Source organism: Pterocles gutturalis, unplaced genomic scaffold (genome assembly GCF_000699245.1).
Source record: "Pterocles gutturalis isolate BGI_N339 unplaced genomic scaffold, ASM69924v1 scaffold11647, whole genome shotgun sequence".
Lineage (NCBI taxonomy): Eukaryota > Metazoa > Chordata > Aves > Pterocliformes > Pteroclidae > Pterocles > Pterocles gutturalis.
The window spans coordinates 54,595-75,812 of NW_010108037.1; the positions used below are offsets into that span (position 1 = coordinate 54,595).

A 21,218-nucleotide genomic window follows, 5' to 3' on the forward strand; every position below is an offset into this window, starting at 1 on the left:
TCCTTGTTAAGCCTGCCTGACCTTATGCAAAATTTTGTGGTCATTTTTGTGGTACAGTAAGGTACTTTGTTCCTGAACTCTCAGTAAATTTTCTTTAAAAATCAAGTGGCTCTCCTGGACACCTTTCCTCTGATGGCAATTTTTGTAAAATTGTCTGCCCAGTAATTCATTACAGAAGCTGAAGTCTGGTCTCCTGAAATCCCAAGTCCTATCCCTGATGCTTATCTTCCCACCCTTCCTTTGAATCCTAACTGTAATCAGCTCATGATCGCTACAGCTCAGACTGTCTTCTGTGATCCGATTTGTCGCCAGTACTTTAGTGTTGGTGAGCAGCAGGTCGAGTCAAGTCCTGTCCTTGGCTGATTTATCTCTCCAGCAGCTGCACTAGGAAATTGCCACCAACATAGTTTAGAAATCTCCCAGATCATCACTACAGGCTGGATGTCTGGATAGTTGAAGTCTGGCATGAGGATGAGGACCTGTGATCAAGAGGCTTCTGCTTGTTGTAGAGAATTCTCCTCTTCATCATCTTCATGCTCTTCAATGCGTAGTTCGTAGCAAACTGCCACCATAACATCACAAATGCTTCTTTCCCTTCTAATCCTGACTCAAGAGACTGCCAATGGATATACCTACTGTTTCCTACTGGTGTTTGATACCATCCAGGAACCTGGTTGTATGGAGTGCCACTCTTCTCCCTCCTGACCCCTTCAATCTAAAGCCAGCTGTACGCATCACTGACCATGCCTCAGCCGTGAGCCCTGTCCCACTACTTTGCTGTGATTCCAGGCAGGTTCGCAGCCTTGTGATTCACTATAGACTTTCAATTGTCCTTGCTTGTGGTCCAGGCTCTGCAAGTTAGTGTACAGGCACCTGAATGAAGCCTCTGAACATCCTCTCTTCTGAGGAGGAATGTAGAAGTCACGTGTGGCCTTCTCATGGCTGCTTAGACCATTAGAGCCACTGTAGTAACGAGCACCAGAAAAAAGGGGGAAAGAAAAAGTTAATCATTCAGTACACAGCTTGTCACTTGAGAAAGGAAGATGCTGCATACTGTACGACCAAACTACCTAGGAATGTAGTTTGCCACTTGCTTTGTTTCCAGTGCATTTTCCATTTTGAAGTGCAGAAATCCTCTACATCATGGTTTAACCCCACCTGGTAGTAAGTACCACCCGGCTGCTAGCTCACTGCCCCCTGGTGATATGGGGAAGAAAATTGAAAAAGTAAGAGTGAGAAGACTCGTGGGCTGAGATAAAGACAGTTTAATAGGCAAAGCAAAAGCCATGCATTCAAGCAAAGCAAACCAAGGAATTCATTCACTGCTTCTCATCAGCAGGCAGGTGTTCAGCCATCTCCAGGAAAGCAGGGCTCCAGCACACATAACGGTTACTGGGGAAGACAAACGCCATCCCTCTGAACATCTGTCCTCCTTCCTTCTTCTTCCCCCAGCTTTATATGCTGAGCCTGACAGCATATGGTATGGAATATCCCTTTGGTCAGCTGTCACAGCTGTGTCCCCTCCCAGCTTCTTGTGCACCCCCAGCCTACTCACTGGTGGGGTGGGGTGAGAAGCAGAAAAGGCCTTGGCGCTGTGTAAACACTGCTCAGCAACAGCTAAAACATCCCTGTGTTATCAACACTGTTTTCAGCACAAATCCAAACCATAGCCCCATACTAGCTACTTTGAAGAAAATTAACTCTATCCCAGCCAAAACCAGCACACTGTGAAGGGAAAACCAGTTTGTGGTCAAGTGGCTGAATACTGTGTTAATGTACATACAGATATGCATTGTGTGTGTGTATACACATGCATATATACACAGAGTTGTTCTCCGTTCGACCAACATACCCTTAAAAAATAGCTGTTCTTTTTACTTAATAGCCGTTCAAACTTTTATCCTTGTTGACAGTCATGCGTGTTCAAATATTCCAAGATAAGTTTTGTAGTGCCCTGTTCCTCCAAGAAACTTTTAAAACTTATCAAAATACCCAACCTACTGGTTTTCAATTTTGTGATTAAATATTTTCTACATGTCAGAAAGTGTCTTTGTTAGATCTGCTGTGATTCTAAACAGAATTATAAGGCAAATGTTTTTCTGAGTATATTTTAAACAGTTTAGATGATTCTTTAAAAATATGGGTGGACTTGAACCCTAGAAGTAAAAACCAGAACTCTTATATTTGTGTATTGTTAAAAAGACTAACTTTAAAATACTATTTTTGTGTATATAAGAGTGTTCCCATATGGTTGTTCTGTTTGTAAAGCCTGTTTCATTGTAGAATTTTATTACTGGTAAATTTAATAGTTTTCATTCTGAACAACATTGTTGTATGGTATATCCTGAAAAATATGTTTCAAATACATGTATTTTAAATATGTATAGGTATATACATAAAACATTTTTTAATTTTAGATTTTTTTTTATTTTAAGCATATTTTAAGCACACATCACTGCATATGTATGTGTGCATGTGTTCATTATATACATATAGCACTTACATATGTTTGATAATAAGCAAGGCTGAGGCCTTCCATCTCTTAAGTAGAAGATAGCTTTTTAAAGTGTTTATTTTGTATCATATGTTTAATGCAATAGGAAATTATTCTAAGAGTTACATGTAGTCACAAAAACTTTGGAGGTTAAACAACTATCCCAATAATGTCCTTTATTTTTAAATATTTTTTTGCTGATGCAAATACAGATACTAACATTTAAACTTTGGGATTTTTTTTCCAAAGAACTTACTGAAGTTAGATCCAGCTGACAGATATTTGACAGAACAATGTTTGAACCATCCTTCATTTCAAACCCAAAGACTCTTGGATCGCTGTGGAAGCTCACCTTCACGGTCAGCTAAGAGAAAACCTTACCACGTAGACAGCAACACATTATCTAACAGGTAAGTGTATTCCTGTCATTGTCATCACTGATGTTTGCTCTGCCAATGAATGAGTTGAAATCATGCTTACATACAGCATCATCTACAAGAAAAGAAAAGTAGTCGTTTGACAGGTTAGACACATTGAGACATATACTATTCCGTGTTGCCTCACTGAATAATGAAAGTAGACACAGTTTTACTGTGTTATAGCTATTCAAGCTGAAATTTTTGCTAACTTTTTGCATCAGGCTGAATGCTTCTTGAAGAAAAACAAAGACAATATTCAAGCTGTTTCTGCATATGCCAAAGGAAAAATAAGTTGACTTACCTGTCTTAAAAAAAAGATCTTAGCCTTTTTCTTGAACAGTAGGAATTTTGTGGCTTGGAGGATGCCTGAGATTCCAAAGGAATGTTCTTTTCTTTGGAATGCTACCATTACTGTACATGTGCAAATCTGTCCAAGGTTTTGATATTTGAAGGTTCAAAATTCACACAGATTTTTAGCAGCTAAATATCCTGAAAATTGTGTGCATTGATCATGCTCCAGATTGGGGATGAACAGAATTTTGTCTGCAGTTGCAGTTACCAATCAAGTGTAGTCTACTTGAACTTAAAGTAGGCTGTATTTGCTCAGTGACTCCCTTGTTGGACCTGCATAGCTCGAGAGAAACCACTTGGTTTTAATACATCAATGAACCAGTATTACTGGTGGATAAAGTAGTTCAGTACAAAAAGCCTTATGGTAGTCCTCTGACAAAACCTTTCCTAAGGGTCACCCTCTGAAGTATGCAGAATGATAGCTTTTAATTGTAGCCATGTTTTTCTTTAGCTCTTCCTGTGAGATTCAAAAAATTACTCCTCATTTTAAAATTTGGGATGATGACATGTACAATCTATACTTTTTTGGAGATAGACACCAAGAAGTTTTAGCTGCCCTTATAGATATTTAGGATAGAAGTTTTACCATTGGAGATCGGGCATCAGAAAGAAAACCCGAGATCCATGGGTAACTTCTTGTCTAATAAAGGCTTGCCTAGCTGATTGATTTAAAATTACTAGGTTTTGTATATCTGATAAGTTTTTAAAAAATATACTTGCTTTTAACTAAAAGAGATTTTAAACTGCCATTAAAATTGCTAGATTTCTGGAAACTGTAATACAGTACATAATTAGATCACTGAAGGTGGGTAATACAAAAATCCTAATTATAAAAATGGCTAGCATTATCCAATTATAATTAACAAGATCAACAAAGGTAGAAACTCATCTGTACAGTGAGCTCTCACTTTAATGCTCAGTAGTATAACAGAGTTACATTATCATAGATTTGATACAGAAATAGCCAGCCTAGGTCCATCAAGGCTAACAAGTACAGCTACAGCATTGCTCAGTCACGGCTAGTTTGCAATGCCAGCGTAAATCCAGAAGCAGAACTGGTTTTCTGCCAGAAAACCAGAGATAATAAATCCTGCTCAAATAAATTCAGGCTGAGTTTTTGCAGAACCAACTCATATCTCAGTCCCATAATCCCAAAATCAGGAGAGCTGGAAAGTGGAGTAGAGGTTAAGGTCATGACCAAGTAGTTCTGCACCAAGTCAGTCTGGGTTACAGAGCAATTTGGATGCAGCTTTGGGCATGAGTTAGTATGCCAAGAACTGCGATAGTGCCAAGTTCCACAAAAGCTGGCGTTCCTGTGGTAGAACTTGTTTTCAGTTTGGTGTTACAGGGCTTGCTCTGCTGCACTGAGCTCAGGCTCACTCCATCTTGATGTCTTTACCAGCAAAATATCCTCCTTTCACCCTCCTCTCCACTCCCTTCTCCCTCTCCCTCCAAATCAAACATACATTAGATGGCCTGGAGCATTGATTGTATCAGGTTTTTTTGACAGTGCTGAAATACTTCATTCTTCTACCTTCACTTTGATATGCCAGGTGTATTTAGATTTTTTCAATGGTTATACAGCTAATTTTCATAATATATGTGCACATCAATAATGTAAGCACTACATTACTCGCACACATGCATAAATGTGTAATTATATGTTGGAATTTCTATGACTGGATTTTAGATGTTCATTTTTTTTGTCAGCTAAATCCATTAACCAAAGCTGATGTCCATCAAGATATAACCAGAAAGAAACAACAATGTACGAACACTTGCAAATCTGTTATTTTAGTGGAGCTTCTGATGCCTAGTTGGCAGTATTTGATCTTAGAAAAGTTAAATTTTGTGGTTTTAAATGGCAACTCCCTTCTGAAATGAGTGTACTTTTTTGAAGTTATTAATACGTGAATATGTAATCTCGTATATTAATGCTTCTTTATGCATTTTGATGTAGAAATCAAGCCAGCAAAAGTTCTGCTTTGCAGTCACACCACAGATCAAACAGCAAGGACATACAGACCCTAGGGGTTGGCGGGCCAAGAGAAGAAGGTCTTCCAGCAAATGAAAGCTTTTTAAATGGAAACCTTCCTGGAGCTGCACACAGTCCAATGCACGCAAAAAAATCGAGCAACACACCTGGATCTGGCAACAAGGATCTAGCCAATAATAACATGCCACATCTTCTCAGCCCAAAGGAAACAAAGGCAAAAACAGAATTTGATTTTAATGTGGACCCAAAAAGTTCTGATGGTGGAGGCACAAAGTACCTGAAGTCTAACACCAGGTCTCAGCAGAACCGGCACTCATTTATGGAAACTTCTCAAAGCAAAACTGGGACACTGCAACCTGGCGATAAGCACAGTCGCCACAGCTATATTGATACTATCCCACAGTCTTCTAAGAGTCCTTCGTATCGGACAAAGTCAAAGAGCCATGGGGTTCTGACAGACTCAAAATCCGTGGGCAACCTTTCTGAGGCCAGGGCCCAAGCTGCAGAACCAAACAGCAGTAGGTATTTTCCATCCAGCTGTATGGACTTGAACTCTCCTACTAGTCCAACTGCTCCCCGACACAGTGATAACAGAACTTTGCTCAGTCCGTCCGGGAGGAATAACCGCAGTGAGGGTACCCTGGATACCCGAAGACCGTCAACAAGACACTCCAAAACAATGGAGGAGTTAAAACTGCCAGATCACATGGATGGAAGCCATTCCCACTCTCTATCTGCTCCACATGAATCTTTTTCCTATGGTCTAGGTTATACCAGTCCTTTTTCTTCACAGCAGCGCCCTCATAGACACTCTATGTATGTGAGCCGGGACAGAGTGAGGTCAAAGGGCTCAGAGGGTGGCTTAAGCATAGGGCAAGGGATGGCAGCCAGAGCAAACAGCCTGCAACTGTTATCTCCACAGGTGCAGCATAAGTCACTCACAAGATCTGTTGGCTCATCACGAGAAGACTGTACAGAAGATACTAATAGGGTTAGTTCAAAATATTGCCTATTACGGGGGGCTTACTTTCCTCTCTTCACTTCGTGTGGGGACAGCATCCTGCTTTCTCTCTTTTGTTTGTTTGTTTGTATAGTTATTTGTCTTGTTGTAAGGCAAGGGATGATAGGGTTTTTTTTCAGAAGGGCTAAATATTTCAAGTGCAAAATGAAAGGCTATTTAAAATAATTTTTTTTAAATGAACTATGAATACCATTCTCTTAAAGTACTGAAATGCGAGAACAGAAAACCTTTTCTCTGAAGTTAAAATTTCATTAGCGGTTCCTAGTCTTTGTTTACATTGTCTGATGTCATTTTTATCATAATGTTTTGCTTAATTAACCTTCTCATTTGTGTACTTGTTTAGCTTTTCTTGTATGTCTTTCTGTTATGAATGCTAATGTTAATTTTTGAAGTGAGCTTTTCATTCGCTTACAGCAGGACATTATTGCTGAAATGCCATAATTTGCTAGAGGAATATCAAAACTTGCAATATTTCTCTTGCTTAGTATGATAAATAACTGGGGTAGTCTAGAGCTTTTATGTTGGAGAGGCCACTGGTAAATTGACTCTTTACAGTGCTCACTGTCACTAGATACCTTGTTGTGTTTTACTGTGAGCATTATTCAATGAGCAGAGGAAGGACTACTTCTGCTATTCATTTACACTCCTTACACAACACTTCTGAATTATCTGATGCTTTACGCATCAGATATTTAAAGATGACTGCATTTGTCCCCAGATCTTTAAATTGCTATGCCACTGATCCAAATTGGAGCAAAACAGTGCACAGAGAAGTTAAAAAATGAGAGTTTGTTTCTCTATACGTACATCTGTGATAAAGTGACTTCTAGTTCAGATTTGTTGACAAACTGAAGGACATCAAAGAGCTGCAACTATTATTTAAGGTCAAAAAATAGTGCTTTACTGTGAGAGACTAAAAAGCTCTGCCTACTTAATGTAAGAAATATGTTTAACTGAGTTGGTAGTGGTCTACAAGTACCATAAAAAGGAGTTTTCAGGTAGTGGTTGCCTCTTCAGACTAGTAGGGAAAAAAGGCAGAATATGGCTTTTTTTGTACTTACCACGTCTCCATTCAGGATTATGTGTATTCACATATGAGAAAAGATCTCATCAAAATTTTTAGTGTAGTCATTTTTCTCTCTCTTTGATTTCAGTCAAGGTAAATGTTACTTATTCATCAGGATGTTACTGTGGAAGGGCAATAATGCTAACATTTGAGTTTTTCATAATAAAAGCTCATGCTATCTTATATTCTTCAAAACATTGGGATCTTTTTCTGCATTTTGTTAGCAGGGATTAATTTGAGAAGTAATTTTAATTTTATTTCATATTATGTAGAGGCAGATAGTTTTTATTAGATCATTCATTGCCTTTTGACAATTGGATGACAGATTTTTATTTTAATTAGAAAAATTGATGTATATCTTAATGCTTACATTTTGTTAATTTTGGTTTGCTTTGGAATGCCTCATTTGTAAAGCACTTGCCTTTACTTCTTGTGGTCAGTGTTTTTAAACTTAAGCCTTCAATTAATGCTTTTAAATCTGTATTTCAGCCATCACAAGTCTGAAAGGAAGACCTGTAAATTCACAAAGCTGTTTTTGTTTGTTTATACTACCTGCAATAACAAATCAGAATCAAATTGTCAGTCTTCTTATGCCTTGTAAAGGCGTTTTCACAGTCATTCTTTGGCTCCTTCCTATCTTTTTTTTTTCTTTTTTTTTTTTTTTTTTTTTGCTAAATGCTGCATTAGAAATCATAAAATCTAACCTCTCAGGATGACTGAAGTAAAAAAAAAAAAAAATCAAGAAAAGCATTCTCAAAGATTATTGTTTTCCTATTTTTTTCCATTCAGTTCTACTGGTTCTCTATTTCTGCTCATATTTTGTGAAGGTTTCTCACTTCCATGTTTTTAGTTTCTCATTGATTTTCTCTTTAGCTCTACCAAGTCTTTTGAAAGCGAAGCATTGTTTGTTTGCCAGGCTTTAAATCTTACTTTTTAAAAAAAAAGAGAAAAAAGAAAAAAAAAGTCTCGCATTCAGTGTTAACTTAATGGCTTTTCAAGTCTCAGTACAACTTTTGTTTTAAGGGTTATTTTTTATTTTAAAATAAATGTACACAAAGGGGGCAAGCAGAAGAGAATCAAGTACAAGTTGCTATTACTGTCTCATATTTGTAACTTAACTGCTGACAAAGAAGAGGTGTCTTACACAAGTAGTAATTTAATCAAATGCTTCAACCTCTTGTAAATTTTAGAAGAATCAAACTGTGATTTAAAGCATTGTTTTAACTCCATTTCTCATCTTGGCACAGTTTCAAGGGTTGTATTACCTGTGACAGTGAGGCCAGATCTTCATTAATTTTTATCACTCATGCAATGAATTGAAATCCCAGTTTTTACTTCTGGTTGGGTTTTTTCTTTCTTGGACATTCTAGATTTAAATTGAAGTTGGGGTTTCAGTACAGTTTCCTGCGGGGTTTTGTAGAGAGTATTGAATTTTATCTGGTCAGTCTGCACTGTGGGAAAAATTGCAGCATCTGGTTCATTTAAGGGTGAAGTCAAGTCGTATTTGGTGGCAAATTACTTGCATATGAATGTTTCTGAGGGCATACTTAAGCTTTTGCTTGAAGTACCTTCCAGGAAGTACAGTATTCAGGAAAACAGAGTAAATTAGAGGTAATAATATTCTTTCTGCTATCCTGTCTGACGTAATGAGCTTATAGATTTCTTAGTTCAGGGACTACCTCTTATTTTGCATATAGTAGATTTTGTTGTCCGTTGGTACCTCTAGGTACTACTGCATAACAGCTGATAAGAGATCACGCTTCGGTGTTGCAATTATCACAACTTATACTCATTTCCTGTTTGCTTTTTAAAATCCGCCAGTAGCAAAGTGACAAGATTCTATCAGAAATTAATTTGACAAGGCCTCCAGTAAAAGTTTCCTCCAGAGATGTTACAACTGCATTTCATTCACAGCCAGAATCTGTGGGTTTGAATCATTCTCAAGTCTTTAAAATTACAACTAAGAGGAAAAAATTTTATTAATGCCATTTTGGAAAAAGCAAGCAAGCAGCAAAACTAAATAATTATTGTTTGCATAGTCTGTGAGTTGATATTGGCAGTTATTAATAACATGAAAGGGAAATTGTGTATGGTTAAGTTTGGTGTTTCTTGCTTATGTGTGTTGGTTTAAAAACAGAAAATCAGTCTTTCATTTTATATAGTTGATTGTTCTTTTGTTTAGGGTGGAGCATATCATGATCCACACACAGAAGATGGAGCATCTACTAAGGAAAATAGAATTCTGTATAATGACCCTGTTCCGAGAAGAGTTGGCAGCTTTTACAGAGGTAATTTTATGGTGGATCTTTCAAAATTAAACCAGAATTTTAACATGGAGAATAAACTAAGTATTGGAAATGGATACAGGTATGGAGAACTAACACGAACAACTAAAACAGTTTATTGAAAAAAGAATTGTTACCCCACTTTCAGAGACTGGGTTGACGTGCTAGGATGTATGCAGTAACTGTGTTAATATCATAATATCTGTTTGCAAATTATAACTCATTTCAATTGAAAAGTATATCCAGTGCACTACCTTGTAAAGCAGGAGATATTTGGGGAAGCTGAACAAAATAAATTAATATTACCAGAGTAAACAGTTCATTAATGTTTTTAGTTGATATTTTAAGTGCTTATCAACATTATATCTAAACTGCTTTGTACTTGTAGCACATTGCCATACATACTGATTTATTTCAGACACTGTGGTGCATGGAACTGTAATGCTAGTTTTTCACTGGTTGAAACCTATATTAATTTCTTTTGTTCAGACTTATTAAAGATCAGGGTTTCCTAGAAGCAAAAGCATGTTTATATCATCTCAGTTCAGAATAAATAATAACACAGAACTGTGTATGTGCGAATATATATATGTATCTGTGTGCATAGAGATATATATATATATATATATACACACACACATCCTGATAGATACTGTTCTGTTATGGTACACTAAAGGTGGTGACTTCTGAGCAGCTGCCTCATGGCTAAACCTGGGTAATCCTTTCAAAAAAGGGCAAGGATGGTAAGAAGCTAATTACTGTCCTGCAAGTGTTAGGAGACTTGTGGGACTCCCCTGAACCTTAAGAAGTTCCAATCAGCTAAAATTCGATTATGAGTCACCTAATAACCTTAAGTGGAGTCACAAATCTCCCTCTGATCCTCTTCAGGTTGATCAGTTGGCTGATGACCTGATTTAGACATGTTAAAATCTGCCAATCCTGGCAAGTGTGCCATTGCAATATTAAAGCCTGTGAGCAATATTAAAGCTTGTACTGTTTTGAGCAATGGTTTTGAGTTTAAGGTTTTGTAGCACATGCAACAGAGAATCCTTAAGAATCCTCAGTCCTGAATTGTCTTTGTTAATCCTTAAAACACTCCTGAACTTGGACATGGATTATCCTTTTTTTATACATAGTGAAACAAGTTCCAAGGAAGAATGACTTTCCATGAGCTGTGTGTTAAGAAAACTGGAGGTCTGGGGCTGCATTCAATTCCATATTATAAACTATAGGTTTTCTCCTCTTTAATTGTGTCTATGAAACAAATATATTTTAGTTCATAGACTTAATTATTTCATTGGAAAAGTGCTACTATATTTAACTAATACATAGATCATAGTATATGAAAAAATGATTGCAATAAAAAGTTGCTATGAAAAAAAGTAAATTCATATTTATGCAGTTCTTAAGTACTGATTTAATACAAGTGTTTTTAGCATGTACTTTGTACTACAGCTTGAACAAAAACTTACAGATTCAGTTTTGATAAACAGTATAGTGTGATGCTGCAGTAATGCTGCAATTAGTGTCTGATCAGTTTTTAATTCAGTGCAGGTATTTCTGGTGGTATTCATAATTCTAATAAATTTATGTTCTAGGTATGTATAACCTATTTTCAAATCCAGTGTATGTCTGTTTAAAAAAATATGATATCTGATTTTGATTCTTTTCTTTTTTAGTGAGTAATCTCTTACTCTTAGTTGTTTCAAAATACAAAGTAATTTTTTTCAGTATGGGTACTGGGTTTTTTTTAAGGTGTAAGTGAAGACAAAATGTAAACTGGAGAACTTTGTGTCTTTAATAAGAGCATTCCAACCTTTATTCTATTTCCTGTTTTGAAATATCGATCACATTTATGGCTCCTTACAGATAGAAATGTTCTCAAATCTAATAACAACTTTCCCAACTTCTGATGATGGTCTCATTAAAACTGATACTACCATGCAAGTATCACAGAACAACAGCTTTCCAACTGTAAAAAAAAGTATGCCTTTTTTCAGTCATACATAAAGTACAACTGTGTCTTCACTATCTTGTTTCTGTAAAAGAGGTAGAGAGGAAGCAGACAACTAAAAGATGAGATTTTAGGCAGAGCTCTGTATACATTGTTTGCTGTTTCTCTGTTCAGTTCCATCTCCGCGTCCGGACAGTACGTACGTAGAAAACAATGTGTCAAACAGAGCCTCTGTGTTACCAGCAGACAGCAGCACGGTGACAAACCACTCAAAGAGACAAACCACCTTTGATACCTGGTGAGTTGTTATTTACACAGATGTGTAGAGAATGGCAGGAAAAAGAGGGATTTTTAACAGGAGGGAAGACAACCCTGCGTTCTTATCAAAATTTGCAATTGCCTATATGTGCTTCGTTGCTTCTTCTGACTATACTGCCATAGCATTGCATGTTTTCTGTCCTATTTTAAGCAACAAGAAATACTTCATTACACCATCATACTGAATGCATTAAAGTTTATATACTTTTGTCCAGTCTTTCCTGACTTTTTTGCACTATTAATCTTTAGTTAAAGATAATACAAAGTGCTTTTGTGCTTATAGTATGGATAGCAAGGCTGTAGCTTCATCTGTGGGTTCCAGAAGCATGAATTGTCATACAAATGGAAAAAAAAAAATCAAAATGCATGTTTCCATATATAAAATAGGACTGTATTAATGAAGAATATAATATTCATCCTGCAATGGGGACTGCTGCTCTTTTTGCTTATGTACCACAGGAGGAAATGAGTACATTCTATGGGAAAATGGACTAAGCAACATCTTAATGGTGTATATTGATTTTAAAGGATTAAAAGTATCACATGGCTCCATTATATAACATAGAAAAATTGACTATAATTATGCTAATCGAATGACAGCATATGCATAGCTTTGCAGGACTTAAAGGGAAATATCTTAATTTTGTTGCTCTGAGAGCTGTTCAGTTCTAAAATACTCTTAATCTACTTTGTTCAATCACAATAAAGCACACTGAATAAAAATAAGCAAACAGAGCTTCAAAGGTCTGGTGGGAGAAATGGATTGTATGCATTTGCATGGTTCAGCTATGCTTTGTGCCCCTGTCTGAAACACTGCTCTGTGAAAGTGCGATAAAATCATGCAATCTAAAGAACTGTGTCAGTGGTTTGTTGACTTAATGTGTTTTCACATGAACAACCTGTGAATTATTTGATAAAAAAAGAAAGGGAGGGTGTGGGTAAAGGAAACAAGTGGTATTTCAGCTTGTGTTCAGGTTCTGTACCCATATCAGTAATAGCAGATGTTTACTCCAGAACCCTTGTCACGTGCTCTGATTCACTAGAGTCTGCTTCCTGTCCTTCAGTAGCTCCACCTACATCCATTTTGTGGAAGTTAGCTGAGGAATCCGGTCATTTATGTAAAAAGGTGGTACTTATGTGGCTAAAGAAGGTATTTATTCCTACTGTTGAACCCTTTTACATATTTTGTTGTCCTTCGTATCTGAATCTTATTATCTTGCATATAACATAAGCCAACTGGAATCTTGTTTTGCTTTTTATATCATTTGGCAGTATATTACCTTTTATTATGTGGTCACTGCAAAGAAACATGTAATGTTATTTTAACTCTGAACTGAAATAATAGCATATGTTATTAGAGCTGGTTGGGAATTTTTTTACTAAGTATTTTTTTTTTCTTACAATGCCAAATTACCAAAACCATAATTTTTCAAAGGAACAGACCAATATCCACTAACCTTTTATTGGGAAGATTCTTCAGCTCGAGGATGGAATTACCAGTCAAAACCAGGACCTACTCAAAGTAACAAATGTTCTAGGGTCAGCATTATTTTTTGGAATGTGAAGAACACATGTACAGGGCCCTTGTTCTTCATTATTTTAACCAGAGGTTTGAACCATGATCTTAGATCTAACAAGTGAACGCCCTGAACCAGAAGTTAGAGGTTGTTTTGGAGCACATTCTCTGTTTCCCACAGTATATTCTCCTGAAGCTGTTTCATCTTGTTGAAATAGTGAAAGGACCACAGAGATGCTGAATATGGCCTAGTGAATAAGGCCCTTCATTAACTTTGAGATAGATTTAAGTCCTTGCTCTAGTTAATGTACTCAGATATTTTCACAAAGTGGAACAGCTCCTTTGAGAGAAGAACCTGCATAAGAATAAGCATTTCTTCTGATGAAATGGGAGGAATGGCAGTGCCCACAACACCAAGTTACTGCTATTTGGGCATTCATTCCTCTTTGTCTTTGCTTTTCCTACTCCCTATTTTCCTGAAAATGTTTCCTGCCCAGCTCTACATGTTAACTCTGTGGAAGTTGTCCTGGCAATGGTGTAATGTTGTTGCAAAATTGTTCTGTGCCATAAATGCAGCTTAATCAGATTCCCGAGTGATGTAGAGTCTATGTTCCTCTACCTAATTTTCTGTATAGAAGTTGTGTAAACGCTTACGAAAATGTTGAAAGCTCTAATGGAATGTGATTCTGCTTACATCAATTTTACAATGAAGTAAATATTTGATGTTTGACTGACATACGTAACTGGTACATGACAATTCATCTTGAATTATGAGTGACATGTATTCCACCTGGACTTGCCACTACTGTAAAATATTGCTTCTCTCGTACTATTGCTTTGTGTTGCCTTTCTTCTGTCAAAGATTTTGTGAATGTTTGCTAGACTGAATTGTCACAGATGTTCCCTTGTCTTTGTGTGCATTTCTTCACTCTGTCCCCACTGTCCTGCCTCTTTAAAATAAAGATGTTATAAACTCAACTTTCGTCATCAGGTTTTACTCTTACATGACTAGACCATTTCTGAACTTTAGGCAACTTGATTTGAAAAAAAAAAAGGCAAATTTTTCATCCTTCTAGAAAACCTGTTTGCCAGAGTCTAATTTCCTGTAAATGACCATGAACTTGCTCAATTTTTCCTTTTTGATAAAAGAGTAGATGTTTTATTCTCTTTCACTTGTACGAGCTTTGTCTTGAGCTGGGCAAAATCAGTAGGTATAGCCAAGATGCTTAATTTTGTTTTGACAGTGTGCCAAAATATTGGTTTGAGTTATCTCTACCATTGTTACAGTTCTAAATATCTCTTTGGAATAAACTCCAACATCCAGTACTTTACCTCACATCATATTGGAAGTGTTTGCATTGATTGCTTATGAGATATTTGGGGGCTTCTTGAAAGCGTTGTTTTTTAGACCTTTTATGTCCATATAAATGTATCATATCTTCTCTAGCATATCTTCCTGCAAAAATAATAACAAGGAGAAATATTTTTTTTATTTTTGTATGTATATAAGATATATATAAACACACACAAACTGTCATTCAATAAAAGAACAAAAAAAATCCTACTCTTAGGAACATCAAAGGCTTACAATTATCTATCTGTCATTAATTTTCAAGACTCCAGAACAATACAGTATTTTGTGAACGTGACATGACTGCTATAATATCACTGTTTGAGTATTAGTGTTCCTGAAACTAGAAGGTTACCAATATCTGAGCAAGCTAGTTTAAAGCTTGTTCAAGTGTGTCTGCAGCACAACTGTTGCTGCATTGTAAATAATTTCCAGTTCTTTTACAGAATTCTTGAATTAAAAAAAAAAAAAAATCAGGACATTTCAGATTTGTAACTTGCAAGCTTAAAAATCACCTGTGTATGTTACACTGGTTAAGGCTTTAGGAAGCTGCTCTGCGTACCTGGAAGACGATCACCTTCCTAATGGTATAGTGTTCCCTCTGACATATCCTGCACACGACTCTTGCATATTGGATTGTCATCCAATATGTTTGCTTTATTCATCTATTTGGGAACATCTGAGCCTCCCTACTAGTCTTTTCTAGTAACCAGTGCCTCTTCTGTGACCCTTTCCCCATCATCAGTGGTTTTGTTTTGTACTAAAAATTAGATGATGCAGTCTAATGTTATTTGCAAGGAAGCTTTCCAGAATTTGTAGTCATTAATATTACATCCAAAAAAATAAGCCTGGTGAAGTACATGCTTTATAAGTTTACAAAACCAACCACTTCCAAATTTTTATGGTTACTAATGTTGAATGGTGGGAGTGTCTGAAATGTATGTGTGTATATATACATTTATATGTATACTTTTTTAGCGATGCCATAACCTCGGGTGATTTAGTGGCTTCTGGGTGATATTCTGTATATTAGATAGTAGGTCTGGGGCTTATTCCAGTTAATAAATCCTCCTTTTCCACATGAAAAAAAAAAAAAAAAAATTGTAGCTCCATGAAAAGTCAAGATTCAGTCTCTGGTTTTTAAGCTTTCAATGCCAGGCTTTTAGACCAAGAAGTTTTACTATGGGCTTCAGCTTGCAGGATTGAGATTCTTACCTTAAGTAAACCATCTGTTTGAGGTGTGTCATTAGTTTTTTGACATTTTCTTGCCTTTGTTTATGGTAACTCTGTAACTGCCAAGGGTTTTAGTTTAAAGAAAACCAAAAACTAACTTGGAGAATTAGTGTTTGTTCATTTATCTTCTGAAGAAAAGTGCAGACATTTCAGTAACTCCTCCATTAGACCAAAATCTTCCTTGTGTAATTGTGAGCAGTTCAGTAAAGGGAGTAGTATACTGGCAGTTAAAGACAATTTCCAAGACAGCCTGCCTGCTAAGATTAGGGCTGCTAAAGAATAACAAGCATGAGGAATTGCATCCCAAAAAGAGCTGTCTGCAATATGGATCTATCTATGGCAGCATGAATGTGGCATGCTTCCTATTTATTCTTGTTAATTAATAGTAAAGCACATCAGCTTGCTTGCCCCATGCCTGTTTCCTGCTACACCTCATTGTACCTGCACGAGTTGGATACCTTTCATGCCAGGGGCAATATATGCTAGTGATAATCGCAGACTTTCTATTTATACCTATGCCTTTTACAAGTGTCTCAGACCAGAATAACCCATGTGATCTACATTATATATCCTAATAATGCAAAAGGCACACAAAGATAAAATGACAAAGAACAGCACATTTTGCCTGTGGTTTCTGCTTCAGAGTGAGCTCTCTGAGTGGGGGCTCTTCTCTTGGTATAGTCTTACTTGCTTGTAAAAGAGACACTGCGTAACAGATTCTGGTATAACTGTTTGCTTTCAAGAGCTAAAGCTTTATGCAAAATACCAAGATACTTGCAGTTATATTGTAAGAGATTAGGGTTGTGTGACTATACCATACAGATTTTTTTCTGATAATCTTAATTTTTTCCTGTACTGTCCATTGTCAGAAAGTCATCTTTTGGGATGCCTAAAATATCCCAGTGTTTCATCTCATCGATAAAAATGTTCTGCTCTATTTTTATGCAGTACAAAATCCTGGTGTTGAAGCTTCCTGCTATAATGCTATATATGTTCACTCTCTTCACATAATGAGCATGTGTTTTGAAGCAGTTGCTTTTCAAGGTCAATGCTTTTTCAGACAACTGTACTGCAATATGAGTCATAGGAGTTAATGACATAAACCAGTTGGTATAAAACCACTGGCTTTTAGGTAACCAGAAATTGAAAATTGAAAATGAGCAGAGTTCTCAGCCCCTTATTTTTCTCCTCTGTCTGGTCACTATAGTCATAAAGAGGAAATTATGGTGCAGAATTGTACTTCTCTTTGATCGTCTGCTGTAGGGAGCCGCTTTCCCATCCAGGTTCACTGGGCCAAAGAAAAGAATTTACACTTGAGTGAATCTCTGTCTAAAAGCATGACAAAAATTGTCCCAAGCTTTATTCTGAAGATTAAATTCACCTTTAAAAATACAGCATCTCAGTTTTGGAATACACTTCGGAACAGAAAAGCTATAGCCAGACATGGAAAAAATTTAAAGGGCAATGTAGAGTAACCACATGGGGACTTCCTTATCATCTGACACTGGTTCCTGAGCAGGAAGCATAGTCACTGGGTTGGTAATTTGTACTGGCGCTGTTGTTTGGGGCATGTTTGCAGATGTGGATGCACAGTAGCTCCTCTGGAGAAAGGCTCAGAAGATTCTCTGCCCCATTCACATGACTTTCAGAGTACAAGCAGGATCCTTGGGGTGTGTGGTTTCCTCCAACTTTTCTAACAAATTAAGTAAAAATCATTTAGTAAATAATTCAGTAGGTGTTTTGTCTGTATTAAGTCAGTCTCGTGAGTTCACCAAATCTGTAAAGCTGTTGGTAGTCTTTACTCTCGGGCTTTCTCTTTGGTGCTTTAAGTGAATAATATAAGACTGCCTTACTACTGTTACACAGTGGTACCAAATCCATGGATATGACAGAAACAGGAAACCTTAGCAATCCAGTATATTTAAAATATATATTATAAAGCTAATAATTATATTAGTGATTTTTCCAGTAGCATTGTAATTATCTTGTTAAATCTATGTTGTTGTGCACTTGAATGTGTTTCCTGGATCTAGATGTAAGTTCCAAAAATTTAAATTAGAAATATTTCCACCATTCTCTCTACTTACAAATCTTCCTTTTAAGCCCATTCTCTTACTCAACAATTGTACTTTATTACAACGTTTAAACACTGCATGGATTTATACTTAGAACCAGGTAGCATTTCGAGCTTGAGGTGGTTTTGTATAGAAATTGAGGAACTGATGAAACCACCTGTCAGAATGAAGATACTCTTGTCAATAAGGATGATGACTCCAGTGTTTCCTACCCCAATTATATGTTTCACATTTGCTTGGAAAAAAAAGTCAGCTTGGCATGTAGTAGCAGCTGAGTCACCAGCTGATAGCATAGCATTTAAAGCCAGAATTAGAAGCCAGAGATAACTCTAACAGACAGCTAAGTGTTGCTACATTACAGTTGCTCCAAGAAAAGCAGCTCCTGTTTGTCATCCAGAGCCCTTAGAACTGTGTCTTTCCTTTAGGTTTTCCATCAAGACAATGGAATAATTTCTTTTTTTTTCATACAACTTTGAGTGAAAAAGGTCTATTAAATCACTCAGTATGATTTTCTATATGTTAGTTGCCATTAAATATCATCCATTCTTGGGGGTCCATGCCTGTCAGCATACCTGACGAATGTGTGTCTCCGAGGAGAGCATACAGTCCTGATTTGAAATGTCAAAGATGGTAAACCCATGTCTTCACCGAGGAGTTTGTTCTGGCAGTTAATGATTCTCATTGTTAAAATCAGTGCCTTATTTCCAATATGACTTCTCTGGCTTCATCATCCACCTACTTGTTATGTCTTTGCCGTTTACTTTCAAGATCCTTCTAGTAGTCTAATTTCTTCCTAGATAAGTACTTGTACGCCGCAATCAAGGAAACTAAATGTTGGGGCTGGTTTGGCTGTGTTCTTTAACGTACTACAGAGATTGAAGTATCTGACTCTTCTAATGTGGGCCATTCTTTCTATCTCTGAAATTATTTTTGTGACACTTTCCTGCACCATTTCCAATTTTCAAACTATTTTAGAGGGCACTAGAACTACATTCAGTTATGTCTTACCAGTGTCCTACGTAAAACATTTTTTTGCCCCATATCCGTACTTTACATATGTAGTTTACTGTGTATACTTAAAGCAACATGCCATTGATCAGCTGTAGTTAATTCAGCTGTGTATGCAAGTTAAAAGACAGAAATTCAATCTTCAGGCAAGTCACCTGTTCCACTTTCGGGTCATCTTTTTTTGCCAGCACTGTCTCACCCACACATAACAAACTAACTGAAGTTTTTAAGTTGAAATGGACAACAGTAGATCCCCAGCTTCCCTGGTGATAATTTTGGAACTATGTCAGCAAAGGTCAGGAAGTTTGAGCGAAATTGGTTCTCTCAGGTGAACTTTGCAACTCCCTGGCTCTCCAGCAAGCAATGGATAAACTGGACCAGTGCTTTTATACCTCATCACCATTGTATGTTCTCTCAGAAATGATTTTCATTTTTCTAAAAGACATTGTCTGTAATATTTTAGTTTTAATATTAAATTCTGTCTTTAAAAAAAAAAAAGGACATGCATGCTTTCCTTTTCCCTAAATAACTGTTCACTGGTTTGAGCTAATCGTTTTACCCTAACACTGTGTTTCTCCTGTCCCATTTAATAAGACTATTTATCTGGTATTTGTATAGTATCCCTTGAACCAATGAATGCTAAAACATTAAGAATCTTTTTGCTTTAATCAATAATTTGCATTCTTTGGCATAAGATTTCATTATTACACAGAATTTACATAATATCAAAATAAAATCTCTCTTACAATACCTTATTTCATGTTTAGGAAAAGTCCTGAAAACCTTAACAGTCACTCAGAACAGCTCAAGGAGAAAGAAAAGCAAGGTTTTTTCAGGGCAATAAAAAAGAAAAAGAAGAAATCTCAAACAGTAAGTATACAGTATTTCTAAAAGAAAATATGTTTATCAGTTCTGAATGATACCATTTTAATATCCTAGATTAGTACAGTACCTTTGTATTATCTGCGATCATGCCTGCACATGGCTATTTGTTCTTTGGTTTTCTCTCTTCACTATGTGAAAGTCAAATTCTTTCCCTGTTCAGGGTTTATTTATCTGCCTCTTAAAATATTTCTTCACCTACTAGTCCTGTGCATCTTTGTTTTCATTCAGACCCTTTGAGAGCCAGTTTTGATGCAAGTTTTAAGCTTATGTTGCAGCAAATTCTTTTGTAGGATATGGTGATACCATTCCAAGAACAGCAAATGCATCATTATGTGTCCTCAGAGCTTGACTAATTTCAGATACCTGTTAGGAAGTGATCAAACTGTTATAAAAAAGAATTCTTTCCAGTCTTTTTCATGGCAGTTTGTTGATAACAGCCTCCAAATTGCCGCACCCTGTGGTGGGAATAAGGATGATGTGTCTTAACTACTCTTAACGTTTCGTGTTTTACTGGGGGAATGGCTTGTGGCTTTTCTTAGTTGGTATAAGCCTTTGGTGTCCTTTATATCTTTTTTTTTTTTCCCCATCTAGTTTTTAGGAGGCAGAAAGAACTTTCTTTACCAGAGGGCAGTGATATATTAACATTTCACAAAGTTTTATGATGAACATCTCCCTAAGAACTAAAGCAACCTAAACATGACAGTTCTGGAAAGAGTAAAATATTTACAATTTCATTTACATAAAGTTGCAATGTTTCTGTAAGTGTAACTGCAGTTAGAGATTTGAAGGTTCTCAGAATGGAGTAAATCAAGCACACTCCTGGAGAAAGGAAGTAACTAAATCAGAATATCTACTGCCATGGAGTGAGGTGGCATGACCCTGGGTGTTGGTGGAGGGCTGATCTGTTGAAAATTGGGGAAGAGGAATGATTATCAGGCTTTTTTGTGTGTGTGGTTTTTTTTAGTTTTATAGAACTGTATGGAACGTGTGTGTGTGTGTGTTAACTAGCACTCAAAAATCTACCTTGTCTTTCTGTGAGGCAGGTTTTAGAGCAGTGGCATTTACCTCTCCTGAATTTTTTCATCCTGATACCTGTACCCAGTTCTCATGCAATCATTTGCACTACACAACTGAACAAAATTCATGGATTATAACTCTGGGATTATTTAAGATCAAAATGTCCATGAAAGCATAGCACACCGAAGGCCATTGGTTCCAGTGATGTACTGTCAAAAAAAAAAAAAAA

The 21,218-nt window shown here is 36.6% G+C and overlaps 1 protein-coding gene across 1 annotated transcript in view; it reads left to right on the forward strand.

The window, feature by feature from the left end:
• CDKL5 (cyclin-dependent kinase-like 5) overlaps nucleotides 1-19,957 on the forward strand; it is a gene marked incomplete at both ends in the record, with an annotated part of 45,569 nt that extends 25,612 nt beyond the window's left edge. Inside the window, 6 exons of the mRNA XM_010072484.1 lie at nucleotides 2,744-2,904; nucleotides 5,225-6,182; nucleotides 9,172-9,270; nucleotides 9,530-9,635; nucleotides 11,761-11,884; nucleotides 19,855-19,957. Coding sequence (XP_010070786.1) covers nucleotides 2,744-2,904; nucleotides 5,225-6,182; nucleotides 9,172-9,270; nucleotides 9,530-9,635; nucleotides 11,761-11,884; nucleotides 19,855-19,957 — 1,551 coding nt within the window. The remainder of the gene's footprint in view (nucleotides 1-2,743; nucleotides 2,905-5,224; nucleotides 6,183-9,171; nucleotides 9,271-9,529; nucleotides 9,636-11,760; nucleotides 11,885-19,854) is intronic.
• Between the last annotated feature and the right edge of the window lie 1,261 nt (nucleotides 19,958-21,218).